The sequence below is a fragment of the Clupea harengus genome, chromosome 5, assembly GCF_900700415.2.
Source record: "Clupea harengus chromosome 5, Ch_v2.0.2, whole genome shotgun sequence".
Lineage (NCBI taxonomy): Eukaryota > Metazoa > Chordata > Actinopteri > Clupeiformes > Clupeidae > Clupea > Clupea harengus.
This window is the reverse complement of record NC_045156.1, coordinates 17,694,082-17,711,172: the sequence shown is the minus strand read 5'-3', so window position 1 is coordinate 17,711,172 and position 17,091 is coordinate 17,694,082. Positions and strand designations below refer to the sequence as shown.

The 17,091-nt window shown below is 46.7% G+C and overlaps 2 protein-coding genes across 3 annotated transcripts; both read right to left on the bottom strand.

Moving 5' to 3' along the window:
• Positions 1-354: 354 nt before the first annotated feature.
• Positions 355-7,764, bottom strand: adipor1a (adiponectin receptor 1a). 2 transcript variants are annotated; one of them, XM_031567932.2, is made up of 9 exons: positions 7,631-7,764; positions 6,872-6,988; positions 6,484-6,698; positions 6,067-6,180; positions 5,770-5,941; positions 4,907-5,093; positions 4,515-4,702; positions 2,698-2,891; positions 355-1,905 (listed from the first exon to the last, which is right to left on the bottom strand). In XM_031567932.2, the coding sequence occupies exons 3-9, from the start codon at positions 6,628-6,630 to the stop codon at positions 1,777-1,779; spliced, it is 1,131 nt and encodes a 376-aa protein (XP_031423792.1). In that variant the 5' UTR covers positions 6,631-6,698; positions 6,872-6,988; positions 7,631-7,764; the 3' UTR covers positions 355-1,776. The 2 variants fall into 2 exon arrangements, with proteins under 2 accessions (XP_031423792.1, XP_012684828.1); XM_012829374.3 differs by having other exon boundaries at positions 6,913-6,988; positions 7,631-7,763.
• Positions 7,765-10,072: 2,308 nt separating this feature from the next.
• LOC105901870 (NADH-cytochrome b5 reductase 3) lies at positions 10,073-16,791 on the bottom strand. The gene is made up of 9 exons (XM_012829375.3): positions 16,591-16,791; positions 15,947-16,096; positions 14,423-14,495; positions 14,168-14,274; positions 13,953-14,082; positions 13,356-13,439; positions 12,304-12,389; positions 11,899-11,998; positions 10,073-11,524 (listed from the first exon to the last, which is right to left on the bottom strand). The coding sequence occupies exons 1-9, from the start codon at positions 16,603-16,605 to the stop codon at positions 11,352-11,354; spliced, it is 918 nt and encodes a 305-aa protein (XP_012684829.1). The 5' UTR covers positions 16,606-16,791; the 3' UTR covers positions 10,073-11,351.
• Between the last annotated feature and the right edge of the window lie 300 nt (positions 16,792-17,091).

Genomic DNA, 17,091 nt, shown 5'->3' with positions numbered 1-17,091 from the left:
GATTGACGTTGTGACTTATTTGGCTGTCTGCATCATCCTCAAGTGGCTGAAAGCCAGGACCCGCCTAAGATCAGGGCCCTGATCCGCTTCAGAGAGCTGTAATGTGGGTCACTTCGGGTCTACCATGACAACCAGCCCGGATAAATCCATATTGAGCTGCCAGCCAGTGGCCCGTGAGAGAGAGAGCTGCAGAGCCATTAAACTATCACAGTACTGAGCACAATTTAAGCATGGTTTGAAGTTCCAGTATTGTGGTATTGTTAAGGTGTATATCTGCCAGGACAGGGTCTAGGCATTACTGTAATCTTGTACAAAGTACATCAAAATAATAAAATACATTACACAGCTCCCATGTTATCATTCATAAATATTTATTATAATCTTCACATTTTCAGTGAAATGTTTGATTTACCACTGGTCTACACATAACAAGAAATGAGTACACAGATTGTTTTTAGTCTTCCAAATAAAGCCACATAAAGTAAGCTTCTTTAAAAGGGAGCTTACCCTAGTCTTATACAGCAGTTTGAGAAAATGCATTGATGGAGGTCAACATTCACTAGTGACTGGATTGGAGTAAGAAAAAAAAGAATATTCATATGCAAGACCCTAAGTTCACTAGACTGCAGTGGTGGCCCGTCTATTTAAAACTATTTCCGGTGGCCTAAGGCACAGGAATACTAAAGGATTATTGTACACAGACTGCATGGAGGACCTTGTGCAGCACTTTATATTATCATCTGGAATAATGGATTGTAAGGTGCAACAGCTTGACCTACTGAGTTCCTAGTTCATCCTTCTATGCCGACGAAGGCTTAAGATGCCAGTGGAACCTCAAGAGAGGGTTTGACCTATTTATTCTACCCCCCCACCCCCCACCCCTCCAGCTCACCCTGTGTGCGTTCCCAGTCTGCTTATAAAACAATACATCATTTACTTGTTCAAGGATTGAATGCCCGCTCTGCGTATTAGCCAATCAGGTAATGGACAGGTGGGGGGAAATGCCTTAACTGCCCCACAGCCCTAAACAGCAGTCAGCTCAGGATCCAGTCTGACTCCAGAAAGGTCCAGCGTCCCCCCCCTCTGCTGTCTGTCTGGGAGGGACGGAGCCCCTGCAGGACTGGAGACAAGGCGTCCTAACCAGAAGACACTCTGGCCTGAATGAGAGAGCCCCTGCAGGACTGGAGACAAGGCGTCCTAAACAGAAGACACTCTGGCCTAAATGAGGGGTATGTGTATGAGAGTAAAGTGCTCGAACATCACTGATTTCCACCAAAAGAACCCCAGAATCTACCCAGCTGCCCAGAGTGAGATTAATCAGACGCTAACCCCACCCGCTACAGCTAACCCCTTTCAATCCATCTTACCATAAAGAGATGCATCACATGCTAACCCCAGCATCAGACGCTAACTCAGCACACTTAAGCTAACCCCTTCAACCCAGCTTAATAGAGATGCATCGGATGCTAACCCAACCCGCTACAGCTAACCCCTTCAACCCAGCTTACTACAGAGATGCCACTGCAACACTGGCCCACAGGTCAGACGCTAACTCTACCTGAAACCAGAGCAGCCCCAGATATAAAACACCTAGCAGGAAACCCAATGAGGTGATAGACAGGAGAATGAAGAGCACAATGAAGAGCGGAGAGGAGAGGAGTTCATGACCTATTCAATTATCCAGCAGCACGTTTCCAAGAGGGGGGGGATGAGGAGAGGGGGTCTGAGGTGAGATGGGACTGAAGAGGGGAAGGTGAGGGGGGGTGGGGGGGGGGTTCAGAGGAGAGTGTCATCAGTGCAGCCACCCTCCAGGCCGTAGCGAAACTCCTGCAGGTTGGACACGCCGTAGAAGTGGACGAAGGCGGCCGCCACCACCAGCACGTGGAAGATCTGGTGAGAGTGGAACTACAAGGCGAGGAGGAGTGCAAGAATGGAGGAGAGAAATGAGGAGAGGAGGAAAGGACAGAGAGGAAGAATGGAGTGGTGGAGAGGACAAATGTGGAGAAGAGAAGAAGAGAGGCACAACATTAGACAAGTGAAACAAACCAACACATTATACACTCTTTCTATTCTGAATCAACACATTAGACACTATATTCTAAATCATCACATTAGACACTCTATATTCTAAATCATCGCAGGTATTTAGCATGAGATCTAGTGATCCCCCCCCCTTTTTTTTTTTACAGATGTATACATTATCAGACCCTTCTCTACACATGCATGCATTACTTTAGATGGCGGCACTGAGCTGAACTTGTGACCCCCTGTGTTTACAGAACAGTTGGGCACCAAGTTGAGCAAAAGGAGGCTCATGTGTCAGTAATCTATTGTGATCTACTGTGATCTTAAAGAAAAACCACTTTCTCAAACTGATAGGATTATACTGCAGTCAAGCAGGTCGTGCACATCACTGGTAAATAATCTCAAACTGATAGGATTATACTGCAGTCAAGCAGGTAGTGCACATCACTGGTAGATAATCCATCACACTGATCCCTGACCCCTGACCTCCACTTCAGATCTCTGCTGTTAGTGAAGGGATCTCACACACACACACACACTCTGCTGTTAGTGAAGGAATCTCTCTCACACACACACACACACACACTGCTGTTAGTGAAGGGATCTCTCACACACACACACACACACACACACACTCACACTCACACTCTGCTGTTAGTGAAGGGATCTTACCAGGATGTCACACTTCCCGGGGAAGAAGCGCTCGGGTATCCGGGCAGCGTACAGACCCGCCCCGGTGATGTACATCGCCCCCATCAGGTAGAACCAGCCCATCTGCCCCACTGTGGTTGCCTTCACAAAGCCCTCCTCGATGGTGAAATGCATTGTGGGAACAATGCCACTCAGTCCCAGGCCCATGAACACACCTGTGGTGACATCATACATTTACACCTGTGGTGACATCATACATTTACACCAGGTTGGTTTAGGTGTGTGGTGACATCATACATTTACACCAGGATGGTTTAGGCCTGTGGGTGTGCACTATGGGATGTAATATCAATGACTATGTATGTACTATGAGATCATCTGTGAAGGGTATTCAAAATATTATCAACATGATCTAAACTTTGACTGATAAATCTTGACACATGTATGTTCATTTGCCTGATGTTACCTTCCAAAATACAGTATGGTTAGTTGATAGACCGTCTGTTAGCACGGATCATAGCCACTAGCCTACAGCTGATAGCCCTTGAGTATCTGAACAGCCTGTTAGCATGGCTCATAGCCACTAGCCTACTGCTGATAGCCCTTGAGAATCTGAACAGCCTGTTAGCACGGATCATAGCCATTAGCCTACAGCTGATAGCCCTTGAGTATCTGAACAGCCTGTTAGCATGGCTCATAGCCACTAGCCTACTGCTGATAGCCCTTGAGAATCTGAACAGCCTGTTAGCACGGATCATAGCCATTAGCCTACAGCTGATAGCCCTTGAGTATCTGAACAGCCTGTTAGCATGGCTCATAGCCACTAGCCTACTGCTGATAGCCCTCGAGTATCTGAACAGCCTGTTAGCACGGATCATAGCCACTAGCCTACAGCTGATAGCCCTTGAGAATCTGAACAGCCTGTTAGCATTGATCATAGCCACCAGCCTACAGCTGATAGCCCTTGAGTATCTGAACAGGCTGCATCATGGGTAAGGAGCAGAGACCAAGAGTGTGTATTCCCAGTGATAGGGAAATCTGAAACTTTGACTTTAATCAAGTATGTATGTGTTTTAATTATATGCCTTTGTGGACTGAAACATGACGTTTCTGTCTCTGTTCTTCAGTGTTAACTTTTCTAAATCTGTTAATGTGCTTAATAGTGTACCTTCTGTGTGTGTGTGTAAGCAAGGGCTGATAAAAATAACTAGTAGTCCTTCTTTTCTGCCTTGCTAAAGCATTACGTTGCAAAAAGCATAGTAAGATGACCTCGGACGTTAGAGACCCACCAAGTGGTTATCCCTGCTGACAAAGTGTTTTGGCGTCAGAGAACGCTATATCTTCTTTCTATATAAACCTTGTACTCTCTCTCTCTCTCTCTCTCTCTCTCCAGGACATGGGTGAGCCCGACAAGCTTGTTGTTGTTGAATAATATACTTATATGCAACTCCGGAGTCCTGTGCTAACCCAGTACTAATCATCTTTTTCATAGCAACAAAACAGGAGCCACTGAAGCTATGGGACCCTGTGTGCCACTGAAGCTATGGGCCACTGAAGCCATGGGACCCTGTGTTTTCATAATGACCCTTACATAATTTACAGGCCTAGCGTGTGTTCATTCACTGTGAATGGTGTCCATGGCAATAACTATTATCAGGTTACATCTGCAAAGTGAGACATAGTGAGTGGGGGTGTGTGTGTGTGAGAGATCTATGGGGTGAATAAATACTGACTACAGAGTGAAATAGAGTGTGTGTGTGTGTGTGTGTGTGTGTGTGTGTGTGTGTGTGTGTGTGTGTGTGTGTGTGTGTGTGTGTGTGTGTGTGTGTGCGGCGTACCGGCTCTGGTGGGTCTGTGGCGCGGCGTGGAGAAGCGGTCCCACTGTGCCACAACGATGGCTGCGATCCCGAGAATACACACGATGGTGAGGTAGATGAGCCGCGGCTGAGGGGAGCAGTAGAACGAGTAGTACAGCCACGGCACAAACGACCCCATGATCAGCAGAGCAATGCCTGAGTAGTCCAGCCTACACACACACACACACACACACACACACACACACACACACAAGGAATCAGAAGAGGAATCGTCGTCCAGCGTAGTAGTGTACTTTCTTCCAGCACCGACCCCCCCCCCCCCCCCCCCACACACACACACACACACACACACACACACACACACACACACACACACACACACACACACATACACACATACACAGCTCACTCACTTGGAGAAGGTGCGTGACACTTTCTCGGAGTGGCAGTAGACGGTGTGGAAGAGCCAGGAGAAGCTGAGGCAGAGCACGGCTCCCAGGAAGAACATTCCGAACACCACCTTCTCCTGCAGGGGCGCCATGAAGTACATGTTGGGCCGCAGCATGGTCAGCGTGCCCAGACAAATGAACAGAATCAGACCTGCGGGAGGAGGAGAACACATGTTGTGGGTTCCAGTGTGTGTGTGTGTGCGTGTGTGTGTGTGTGTGTGTGAGTCATACCCAGCAGGTGTGTCCAGATGTTGCCGGTCTCTGTGTGGATCCTGAGGATGTGTGTGTGTGTCATACCCAGCAGCTGTGTCCAGATGTTGCCGGTCTCTGTGTGGATCCTGAGGCTGTGTGTGTGTGTGTGTGTGTGTGTGTGTGTGTGTGTGTGTGTGTCGTACCCAGCAGGTGTGTCCAGATGTTGCCGGTCTCTGTCTGGATCCTGAGGGTGTGTGTGTGTGTGTGTGTGTGTGTGTGTGTCATACCCAGCAGGTGTGTCCAGATGTTGCCGGTCTCTGTGTGGATCCTGAGGGTGTGTGTGTGTGTGTGTGTGTGTGTGTGTGTGTGTGTGTGTGTGTGTGTGTCATACCCAGCAGGTGTGTCCAGATGTTGCCGGTCTCTGTGTGGATCCTGAGGATGTGTGTGTGTGTGTGTGTGTCACCCAGCAGCTGTGTCCAGATGTTGCCGGTCTCTGTGTGGATCCTGAGGGTGTGTGTGTGTGTGTGTGTGTGTGTGTGTGTCGTACCCAGCAGGTGTGTACAGATGTTGCCGGTCTCTGTGTGGATCCTGAGGGTGTGTGTGTGTGTGTGTGTGTGTGTGTGTGTGTGTCGTACCCAGCAGGTGTGTCCAGATGTTGCCGGTCTCTGTGTGGATCCTGAAGATGCTCCCGAAGCAGGCCCTGAATGAGGGCATGGGGGGGCGATGCCCGTGCTGGAGGTAGTCGTTATCCTTCAGCCAGTCGGGCAGCATGTGGAACGGGATCACACGCCAGCGGCCCTCCCACACCTCACACACACACACACACACACACACACACAGTAGTTATGCACAAATAAACATGCACAAACATGTGTCAGATACCATTACATGAACTAGCAACTACACATACACACACACACAGTGCTGGCTACCTTATGCACAAACTCCTCCATCTTCTCCATGGCATGGTGAGCCTGTAGGGGCAGAGTGAGGATCCCCCCAACGTCATCATCGTCCTCATCCTCATCAGCCAGGCCTGTGGCTCCCTGCGGCAACATCACAGGCACATTAGAACACCATCACACGACTACACCTGCCCCATCAACTGCCAATGCCCTTAAACATGGCACTAAGCCACCAATAGAAAGCTGACATTGTACTGGGGGGGCTCCCAGGTGTGTATGTGTGTGTGTGTGTGTGTGTGTGTGTGTGTGTGTGTACATGGCAGGGTGTTAGCTGTCATAAAACTCCCCCTGGGTAAGCATCCCAATAAAAGGTCAGTAGATGAAGAAATATGTGCTTTAGTGTGAATGACTCTGAGCTCATGAGCCGATCTCAGTGGGTCTCACCTCTGAAGCGAGTCCCTTGGCCCCCCCAGACGGGCCGGCCTCCTCCAGGAGGGGCCCCAACTCCATCAGCTCCACGTCTGGCGAGATGTGGCAGTCCTCGGAGATGCGGCAGTCTGCATCACTCGCAGACCCGTTGCGCGCTGCCATGGGTAGACTGCCCGCGGTGTGCGTCTCCAGTCTCTGGTGCCAGCTGAAGCTTCACACTTCAGGTTCCACTGTGGAGAACCCAAAGCATTTTAGATATACACACTAGTGTTAGCATCACATCACAAAGAGACATTCCTTGTGTTTGAAAACCTACTTGCCAAATAACACACAAACACACAGAAAGAGAGAGAGAGAGAGAGAGAGAGAGAGAGAGAGAGAGAGAGAAAGGCTGACAGCCTACCTGACCCAACTGTGACACTGTGTACAGGGATCTAGGTTTACCTGAGATGGGGCGAGACGAGGAGGCGGGTCTAGTACTCACACCTGCAAACAATACTTCTACTGTCTTGCATCCAAACTGGGATAAATGAAACAAAAACAGTGTGTCAAAATGACAGTGTGTGATGAAAAATGTAAAGTTTCAGCCAGCAACAATACACTAAGTGAGGGCTCGTGTCTATTCAAATTCTAATACGAATTTATTCTGTAGATCACTACCTAACTGCCAGAAATAACTAACAATACTACAACTAAAGAGTCCTTTCGGAAATACGAACGTAGATGGGATGCTACGCTAATATTCAGCTATCACAACAGCTACTAGCGTAGACGCTTCCAAACAAAGCATCCATAATCTATCCCGACAACATTTTGTCAGCCAAAAGTACATTATCTTGTTAAATTGGCACACAGACACTTCGTGGAAATTAAAATGACGTTACAGATGTTCCGCATCTGTCAACCATGTAGTTAGCCAGTAAGGTAGTGTTTACGAAATGGTGGGATAACCAGCTAGCTCGGTGGCTAACGTTAGCATACCAGCTAAATTACTGGAAGCTAATGTGCACCAAATATCCAGCAAACCAACAGAAAAAAAAACTATCGCTACCGTATCCGCGTTACCAAAATATAGAACACTACCATTACAGCAGACTATTTTGTTTAGACGACGATACTACTTTCTAAATATGATGTGAATTTCATGAAAGAAATACGTTACCTTCCTCGTTCTCTAAATAGTTAGATGAAATATGATCGCTTCCGGATTCTGACAAAAACAAGGGGAACAGTCACTGAACACCACTAATGAAGAACGAAGTCTACATCAGGAAGCGGGTTTAAACTGGCTTGCCGTTGTTTGATGAACAACGACGTAGTGACGCCATCTACTGGTGAATTTGCTGCTGTTTTTGACTGCGACCCCATCATATCATTTTCAACACCATTGAGCAGGGCGGCTAGTGGTTATATGGTTATTTTCCAGTCTGCTCTGGGTTAGGTCAAGTTTTTCCCCTTGGAATGTATTAATGAAGGTTGTTAAATCTTGTCAAAATGTTTGTGACATCACCAAAACAAGATATCAAGATATAAACTTTCATGTCATGCAAAATGATCTTCAATTATGCATTTTAATTAGTAAAATCGCCATAAATCTATCTGTATCTGGTCTAGCCAAGTCACATTCTATCTGCAGACAGTCATGCTCCCATAAAGCCTCAGTCATGTTCCTCCTGTAGAGGCAAACACTCATATCCAAACCAACAGCCACCAGTGTCCAGTCCCTGCTAATCTCTCCACCAGTGTCCAATCCCTGCTAATCTCTAATCCCCGAACAAAGGGGCTGTGGGCACTGCAAACCGAATAAATATCACAACTTCCACTCTGCTCTGCCGCGTCACATGACTGCCGTCCCACACTCCTCAGACTCAGAGCATTGAAAATCCACATCCCGTTTTAGGGAGACTGGACCTCGCTTCAGGGGAGAGCACATCCCGTTTTAGGGGAACTGTACCCCATTTTAGGCAAGGAAAGTTTAATTATACAGCACAATTCATACGCAATGGTAATTCAAAGTGCTTTACAAACGAGCAGATAAAACTAAGACATTAAAACAGTGCATTGGAAAAAGACCATAGCAACATAAGATTAAGAAAGATAGCTAATAGAACAAAGAAAAGATAAATAAATAAAAAAGTAAATAAATACAAAGTATAGTGCATCCCATGAACAACAAAAAGCATCTGAGAACAGTTGGGTCTTAAGTCTGGATTTGAGAACAGTTGGGTCTTAAATCTAGATATGAGAACAGGTGGGTCTTAAGTCTAGATTTTAAACAGAAAGTTATCAGGAAGTTGGTTCCAGAGCTGAGCAACATAACAGCTAAAAGCTCCTTCTCCATGTTTAATTCTGACAGTAAGACTTCTCTCCAGTGATCTGAGAGGTCTAGCAGGTGTGTACTCCTGAAACATATCTGAGGTCATTCGGTCTGGTCCCGTTCAGTGGTCTATAAACAAGCAGCTTTAAAGTCAGTTCTGTGACTTACTGGAAGCCACTGTGAGGCCTTGAGTATCGGAGTAATGTGGTCAGTTCTTTTGGTTGTTGTAAGAACTCTAGCTGCTGTATTTTGTACAAGCTGAAGCTGTTTGGTCTTTTTTAGGAAGGCCTGTGAAACGTCAATGCAGTAGTCAACCCTGCTGAAGATAAAGACATGAATACATTTGTTTAAATCATGATTAGATGTAAGGATATGGCTATGTTTTTGAGATGGTGAAAAGCAGATTTAGTTATTGCTTTCACGTGGTTGTTTAAAAACTGAGATCGCAATCTATTAGGACACCAAGGTTTTTAACAGCGTCCTTCACTTTAAGACCTTTTGTGTAAAAATTAGTAGAAATCTTAAGTCTCTCCTAATTTTTCAGAAATAAGATTATTTCAGTTTTGTCCTTATTCAGATGACCAGGGGAGACCACATTCCGTTTTAGGGAGACTGTACCTTGTTTTAGGGGAAGACCGTACCTTGTTTTAGGGAGACTGTACCTCATTTTAGGGGAAGACCGTACCTTGTTTTAGGGAGACTGTACCTCGTTTTAGGGGAAGACCTTGTACCTTGTTTTTTGGGTGGCTGTGACTTTTATGTGCTAACACTAACCACCACTAGATACTAGACCTAACTCTGCAGCCTAGGATACCGATCATCCAACATGTATAAAAAATACCCAATCCTGTGTAATTAACCTACGCTTATGATAATCTTAAAACATTTCCTGTATTTTGTGTGTTGTACTACCCAGCAAAACAGGATTTGTTCCTGCAGGAATGGGATAAACTAAGAGCACCCTGTACTAGATAGACAGACAGACAGACAGACAGAGAGACAGACACACACACACACACACAAACTAAGAGCACCCTGTACTAGATGTATTGTTTGGCAGCCAAGGCTGCCTGTATGCCTACAGGGTAGTTCAAAGCAAAGTAATCCAGAATGAAACAGCTACTGTGAATACCCACAGAGTAGTCCCTGATCCTGACCCACAGAGGAGTCCCTGATCCTAATCCTGATCCTCACCCTAACCCTGATCCTAACCCACAGAGGAGTCCCTGACCCACAGAGGAGTTTCATGATGGGCTCATCTGAAGAACAGCCACCGACCACTCCTGATACGACCTTTTGATCTTTTATTTTCTTCCAAGCATCTGCAGTGCATGTGGTGCATTGAAATATGAACATAGCTTGGCAGCATTAGTGCATTACAGCTCAAAACACACTCAAAGAAAACACATTACAACTCATAACATGCATATAAAAAGGTTTCCCCGCACACATTGACGTGAAAATGATAATCGGTTTGACCACACAAACATTGAGGCCACACAGTAAGGCATCTGTTGAGGATTGTCTGAGGAAGGGCTGTCAGAGACGCCTTCACAAGCCAGACAACACCACACCAGCAGGTACACACCACACCACACCAGCAGATACACACCACACCACACCAGCAGATACACACTACACCAGCAGGTACACACCACACCACACTAGAACACATCCAGCGCGGGGAAGGATTTGCCTATTTTAGGCCCGCCAGGAGAAGATGGAGAACTGTGGTTGATCATTCGTGCCGCACGCACACACACACACACACACACACACGTACACAGACACACGCACGTACGCGCACACACACACAAAGAGAGTGAGAAGGTAGAGAGACACAGTTATGTCTGAGGACGGGAAGGGCTAACATGAGTTCTACATTACAGTAACTGTTCGTTCACACAGGGAGCGGCGAGGTTGTCATAGCGACCGTAACTCATTCATCTTCTATGTGAGCCAGCGTCTCTCGGTGCGAGCAGTGGTCAGTGTGGGCGTCAGCATTTTGTGTTTTAATTACTTCAGTGGGCATCTACGAGCTTTAAGGTGCTGCTGGCCGGGCAGCCAGAGAGGATGGTGACGGCCTCACCGCTCCGAGTGTGAACAAAGAGTAGGTAAAGTTCAGTGACATCCCTCTCTATTCCGCTCAGTCTTTCTGTTAAACCTAACAGAGGCTTGTGCATAAACCAGAGCTGTAAACCATCATCTTTGGGATGCATTTCAGATTAGGCCCTGAAGAGGGCGCCAGCAGGACAGCAAAAGGGGGGCAGTGTAATCTCGTCATTATTAAACCTTACAGAGGCTTGTTTATAAACCAGAGCTCTAAGCCATCATCTTTGGGATGCATTTCAGATTAGGCCCTGAAGAGGGCGCCAGCGGGACGGCAGTGGTGGTAAACCAGCTCCACTCAAAGGTAACGATTACAGATTTTCAGTTTAACAAATCATTGCACTAATACGTGTAGAACTGCCCTCTGATTGGACGGGCGTAAGACAGCAGGTGTAGCGATTGGCTGAGCTGAGATCCTGTGAGCGATTGATTGGCTGAGCGGGCTGGAGCGCGTGTGCTAGTAGGAGAAGCGCTGTGTCTGCCGGTAGCCCAGCTTGTCCAGGTTGGGGTTGCAGGCGAACTGGATCATGGGGGGGGGGCCACACATGAGGACCATGCAGTCATCGCTGGGGGGGGGCAGGTGCTCCTGGATCATGTCTGCGTTGATGAAGCCCTGACTGTACTCCCAGTCTGGATAATAATAATAATAGTAATAATAACAACAACAAAAAACACAAGACAATAAGTTAAAGATACATACTACAAAACCTTCTTGATTAATATCTACATTGTGTGTGTGCGCGTGTGCGTACCTTCAGGGGCATGGTGTGTGTGTGTGTGTACCTTCAGGGGCATGGTGTGTGTGAGTGTGTGTGTGTGTGTACCTTCAGGGGCATGGTGTGTGTGAGTGTGTACCTTCAGGGGCATGGTGTGTGTGTGTGTGTGTGTACCTTCAGGGGCATGGTGTGTGTGAGTGTGTGTGTGTGTGTGTGTGTGTACCTTCAGGGGCATGGTGTGTGTGAGTGTGTACCGTCAGGGGCATGGTGTGTGGTGTGTGTGTGTACCTTCAGGGGCATGGTCCACAGTGAACCACAGCTTGAAGCGGTCCGGGTGCCTGGCTTGAATCTCCTCCAGCTCATCCCGAAGCAGAATGTCCTTCTCGGTCTGTCCAGTATCACACACACACACACACACACACACACACACACACACACACACACACACACACACACACACACACACACACACACACACACACACACACACACACACACACACACACACACACACACACACACACACACACACACACACACACACACACACACACACACACACACTAAGCAACTGGGGCCTCCTCCCTGACATAGGCCACACCCTTGAGCCATCCATGCAGACGGAGACGCTCAATGCAGTCTGGTTGGCACGCACATACACACAGACAGACAGACAGACAGACAGACACACACCTGGTTGGCAAATAGCAGGTGGCATCTGGTCTGGTCACTGGGGTTCTTAAGGATGGCCCTCACCAGCTGCAGCATAGGAGTGATACCTATACACATGAAGAACAGGGAATGGCTGTTAAACACCACAACATCAGCATCAATATTGACTCCTTATCTCTTGTTCCATCCAAAACAGCAAGAAACCTCGGGGTCATTATTGATGACCAACTGACTTTCACGGACCACATTGCCTCTGTCTTTAGGTCCTGCCGCATCACGCTATTCAACATCCGCAAAATCAGGCCGTACCTAACCCAGTATGCCACCCAGCTGCTGGTGCAAACCTTGGTGAGTTCCCGCCTTGATTACTGCAACGCCCTCCTAACGGGCCTGCCGGCTTGCGTGGTGAAACCACTACAAATGATCCAGAACGCGGCGGCGCGTCTGGTGTTGAACCAACCGAAAAGGGCACGTCACCCCTCTACTCATTGACCTCCACTGGCTGCCTGTAGCTGCTCGCATTAAGTTCAAGTCACTTATGCTTGCCTACAGAGTGCTTGATGGTTCTGCTCCCACCTACCTAAATGCTCTTGTAAGGGCAAATGTTACACCCAGGATGCTGCGCTCTTCTAGTGAGCGTCGTCTGGCACTGCCGTCTGTGCAAGTACGGCAGTCCAGACTATTCTCATTTGTAGTTCCACGTTGGTGGAATGAACTACCTAGCACTACCAGAGCAGGGGCGTCCCTCTCTACCTTTAAGAAGCTTTTGAAGACCCAACTCTTCAGAGAGCACTTCCTGACTAACTGACTGGCACTTCGACTAGTGTGTAACTTGCAATTACAGCAGTTACATTTCTGCACTTCTTTTTCTTTTTTATTTCATTTTGTTATATTTCTTATGTAAAGTAATATTTATTGTTACACCAGGTTCTATTGCTCGTAGCTTGACTATTCTCTCCCTTGTACGTCGCTTTGGACAAAAGCGTCTGCTAAGTGACTAAATGTAAATGCACACACACACACACACACACACACACACACACACACACACACACACAATGATGTGACCTGACCTGTTCCCCCGGCGATGAGTCCCAGTGTGGCGGCAGATTGCGTCTCAGGGGGGGACTTCTTATCCGTCTGCAACGCAAATGTGCCTGGGGGAGGGGCAGAGAAGGGTGGGGCAGTTAGCACAGGGGGCGGTTAGCGATAAGTTAGCACAGGGAGAAGTTAGCACTGGGAGAAGTTAGCATAGGGAGTGGTTAGCATAGGGAGTGGTTAGCATAGGGAGTGGTTAGCATAGGGAGAAGTTAGCATAGGGAGAAGTTAGCATAGGGAGAAGTTAGCATAGGGAGTGTTTAGCATAGGGAGACGTTAGCATAGGGGACTTGACGTGACTCAGAGTCTCTTTATCGCTTCTCAGTTAAGAGCTCTGGGCTGGATTAGTACGGCATTAGTAACAACATCAGCTCCACGCTCAGCTAGAACATTCCCTGTTTAACAAGCAACATGGCAGACACACCATTAACACACAACACAACAACACGCCACAGCAGGCTGTAGGTACTGTTACAGAATCATAACCTAGACACTGAATTCTAAATGATAGACAGCAGGCAGTGGCCTGTGATGGCACATGTCATGTTTCTGATTCTCTGTCAGACACAGACCAGTGCCCTTGTACTCCAGCAGTCCCCCGGGTCCTCTGAAGTCAATGACGTCTCCAACACGCAGATTCTCCAGGTACTGGGACATCTTACCCCCCTCAGGGAACTTGGGGTGCACATCACGGAAGTAAATCTGGGGACGGAGTGGAGACAGGATCAGAATGGTAGAATATGAATGACATCATTGATTGTAATATCAACACTGTTCATATTCCTACCTTGACCACCAGGTCAACAAATCCCTGGTCGTCGTCACTGGAAACAGGGGTGTATGGGCGCACCACCAGGTTGCCATCGATACGGGCAGACAGGTAGACGTGCTTCCCTGCGGACAACAACAGGAGGTCACATCCACATCCTACTACTCTCCACCCGCTCAACGCAGAGAGCAGGCACAGCTCCCTCATCTCATCTCTATGCTGCTCCGGATCCTTAAGTGGCATATTCAGCTGAGACGGCTAGTGAGGACTCACCCACGGGCAGGCCCAGGATGTGCTCCACGCTGGGGAGGGCGAAGCGAAACTTTCGAGTGTCGTGGCTGATCACCTGGCAGAGATGCAACATAACACACAGATCGGAGTGGTTATTTGCCCGACTGCAGCTAGCTATGGCACCTAACCCTAACCCTTAGCGCAGGGTTTGTCAACCACTGGTCCTCGGCACATTTTCCACAAAGAAAAGTTGAGAACAATATTTATAAAATGTATGATTGAAATTCGATGTTTTAAAACACAATATAGGCATAATAGACAGATAGGCATAGACAAGGGCGTAACCACACATTCTTTGGGGGGGGTCGTGTCCCCCCCCCCCCCCCCCAATACACAGCAGAAAATATGTTAAATATATGTTCTCCTTTTATGAACCCTGTCAATGGATCGGTCTCTTGTTTTGTCCTATTTATTTTCAATTTATTTCCGTTCGTTAAGAAAAAGTGTGTGACTCCCCCCTCCTAATTGTGCACTTGTTAGATTTCGTTTGAATCCACCTTGCGTCGTTCTGCTTTGTCATGGTTACCTAACACTTTTTGGTCAGTCAGTGGAGAGCAAAGAAAGTAACGTTAGTCAACTTGGTGGAGAGGAGGTAGAGTAATTAAGGTTACTTAAAAAGCGTAGAAAACTGGAACAGCAGCCGAGCATACGCGGTTTATTTCAGACAGTAAGTAACTTGATACCGGGCTAAATGTGTGAGCAAATAAAACGAGTAGCTTCATAAAAGCGTAATATTAAATGATAGATCATGAAGGTCAGTCGCTGTTCTTCTGATAAAATGACATGTGGTCACAATGCAGGCAGCACAGAGAGACAGGCATGCTGAAAGCAGTGGCCAGACAGGGACATGCTCTGGAAATACACATGATCAGGTGAGAAATGAATGTGAAATATAATGCAATTTAGTATTGCCCATAGACAGTCATTTTAAGTATGTAGCTAAGTAAGGCATTACAGGTACCTGCATCTTGTGTATGATTCATTGGTGAAAGGATGCTGGTTATTCCAACACATGTTATATATATATATATATATATATATATATATATATATATATTTCAGGAGACTTACAGTCGAAACTATGTTCTAAATGTGCGAATTCTCATATATAAATATAGAATTGTAGGCAATGCACTTAAAAAAAAAAAAATAAAAAAAAAACATGTCTATACCATGGTTACGCCCTTTGGCATAGACAGAACACACAGATCAGAGTGGTTCTTTGCCCGACTGCAGCTAGCTATGCCACCGATCCGGCACTTAGCGGGAGATCCAAACTGATGACCGGGATGCTGAATGCAGACGTCTGAAGTAGGAGCTGACAGTATGCCTGGCATCAAAAGTACTATATAAAAGTACTGTATTCAACTGTAGACATATATATATATATATTAAATCCACATTGTAATTGCCTCTTTCATTTAGTCCACAATTATGTGTTATAAATAGCGGAACGACCCGGAGGGAAATAGGTGGAATTATAATTATCCTACAGAAATAGTCTACCTCTTTGTCGATGAGCCTGAGCTGGTATTTGACTGTGGGGTCCAGCAAGGTGACTTGAAACTTCTTCTTCCTGCCCAGGTAGTAGTAACCTAGGATGATCCCGGCTGTTGTGGCCAGCACCACCCCCGCCGTCACCGCGGCTGCAGTAGACTAGAGGAAGAACACACAAAACCACGATCATGTTGTGTGGTGTTAACTACTTATTAAACGGTTTTTATGTGTTAGAGATCATAAGCAACAAATGGTAATATTTCAATCATTTTCAAAAGATTTGTTGACTCGAGTTAAAATGCGTGTTCAGGAGTCGCCAGCCAAGTCTATCCATGACTCATTGGAAAACCATCCAAATGGATTTATATGAAGGTTCCTAGCCCACATTAGCATGCTGGCTGCTTCTCCTTCCGATAATTACTTTCAAATTAGTTGACAGATAGGTCACTACATCTCTAGAATCAAATCGACTCCTTATTTAACAACATTGTTAAATGCCGACAGCACGCCTTCAACCCTTCTTGAACAGCTATTTACATCACGTTAGCCAAAATGTCAAGGTTTCTGTAGACCTACAGCTCATGACAGCAAGCTTGTCAACGTTATCCAATACAACTTAGCTCTATTCTACAGATGACTTAGTGCTTGCTTACCACGGCGTATTTCATGGGATTCCTGTGTTGGTCCACTTAGTCAGAGAAGTCAACCTACTGTCTCACACCGTCCCGTTTGTCAGTGAGTGCGTGTGCGTGTGGATCCTTCCTAGCTTTTTAAAGGCTAACGGTACGAGCAATGGGTTAGTCAAACGTATTGAATACAGTCACGGCAGCGCAAGAAGAGCGCAGCAAACCATATATAGCCGAATACAACTCTAAAGAGCTGGTCCCATCCAGAGGATTGAACGCTCTAATGTTTATTTTGGGACTTCACGCCCCAGACACCGTGGAAAGAAATACTCTTAACTTTTTAACAGCGCCAAGAGCCTCCCACGTATTGTCATATCACACGGAAAACGAAGTTTGGTAGCTAGGAATAACAGATGAATGCAGACTAAAAGATTTGGATGGGTGTGGCACAGATGTCATGTGACTTTTCAACCATCTTACTCTGTACCTGGAATACCTGAGAAATACAAATAAAATAAATAGAAATAC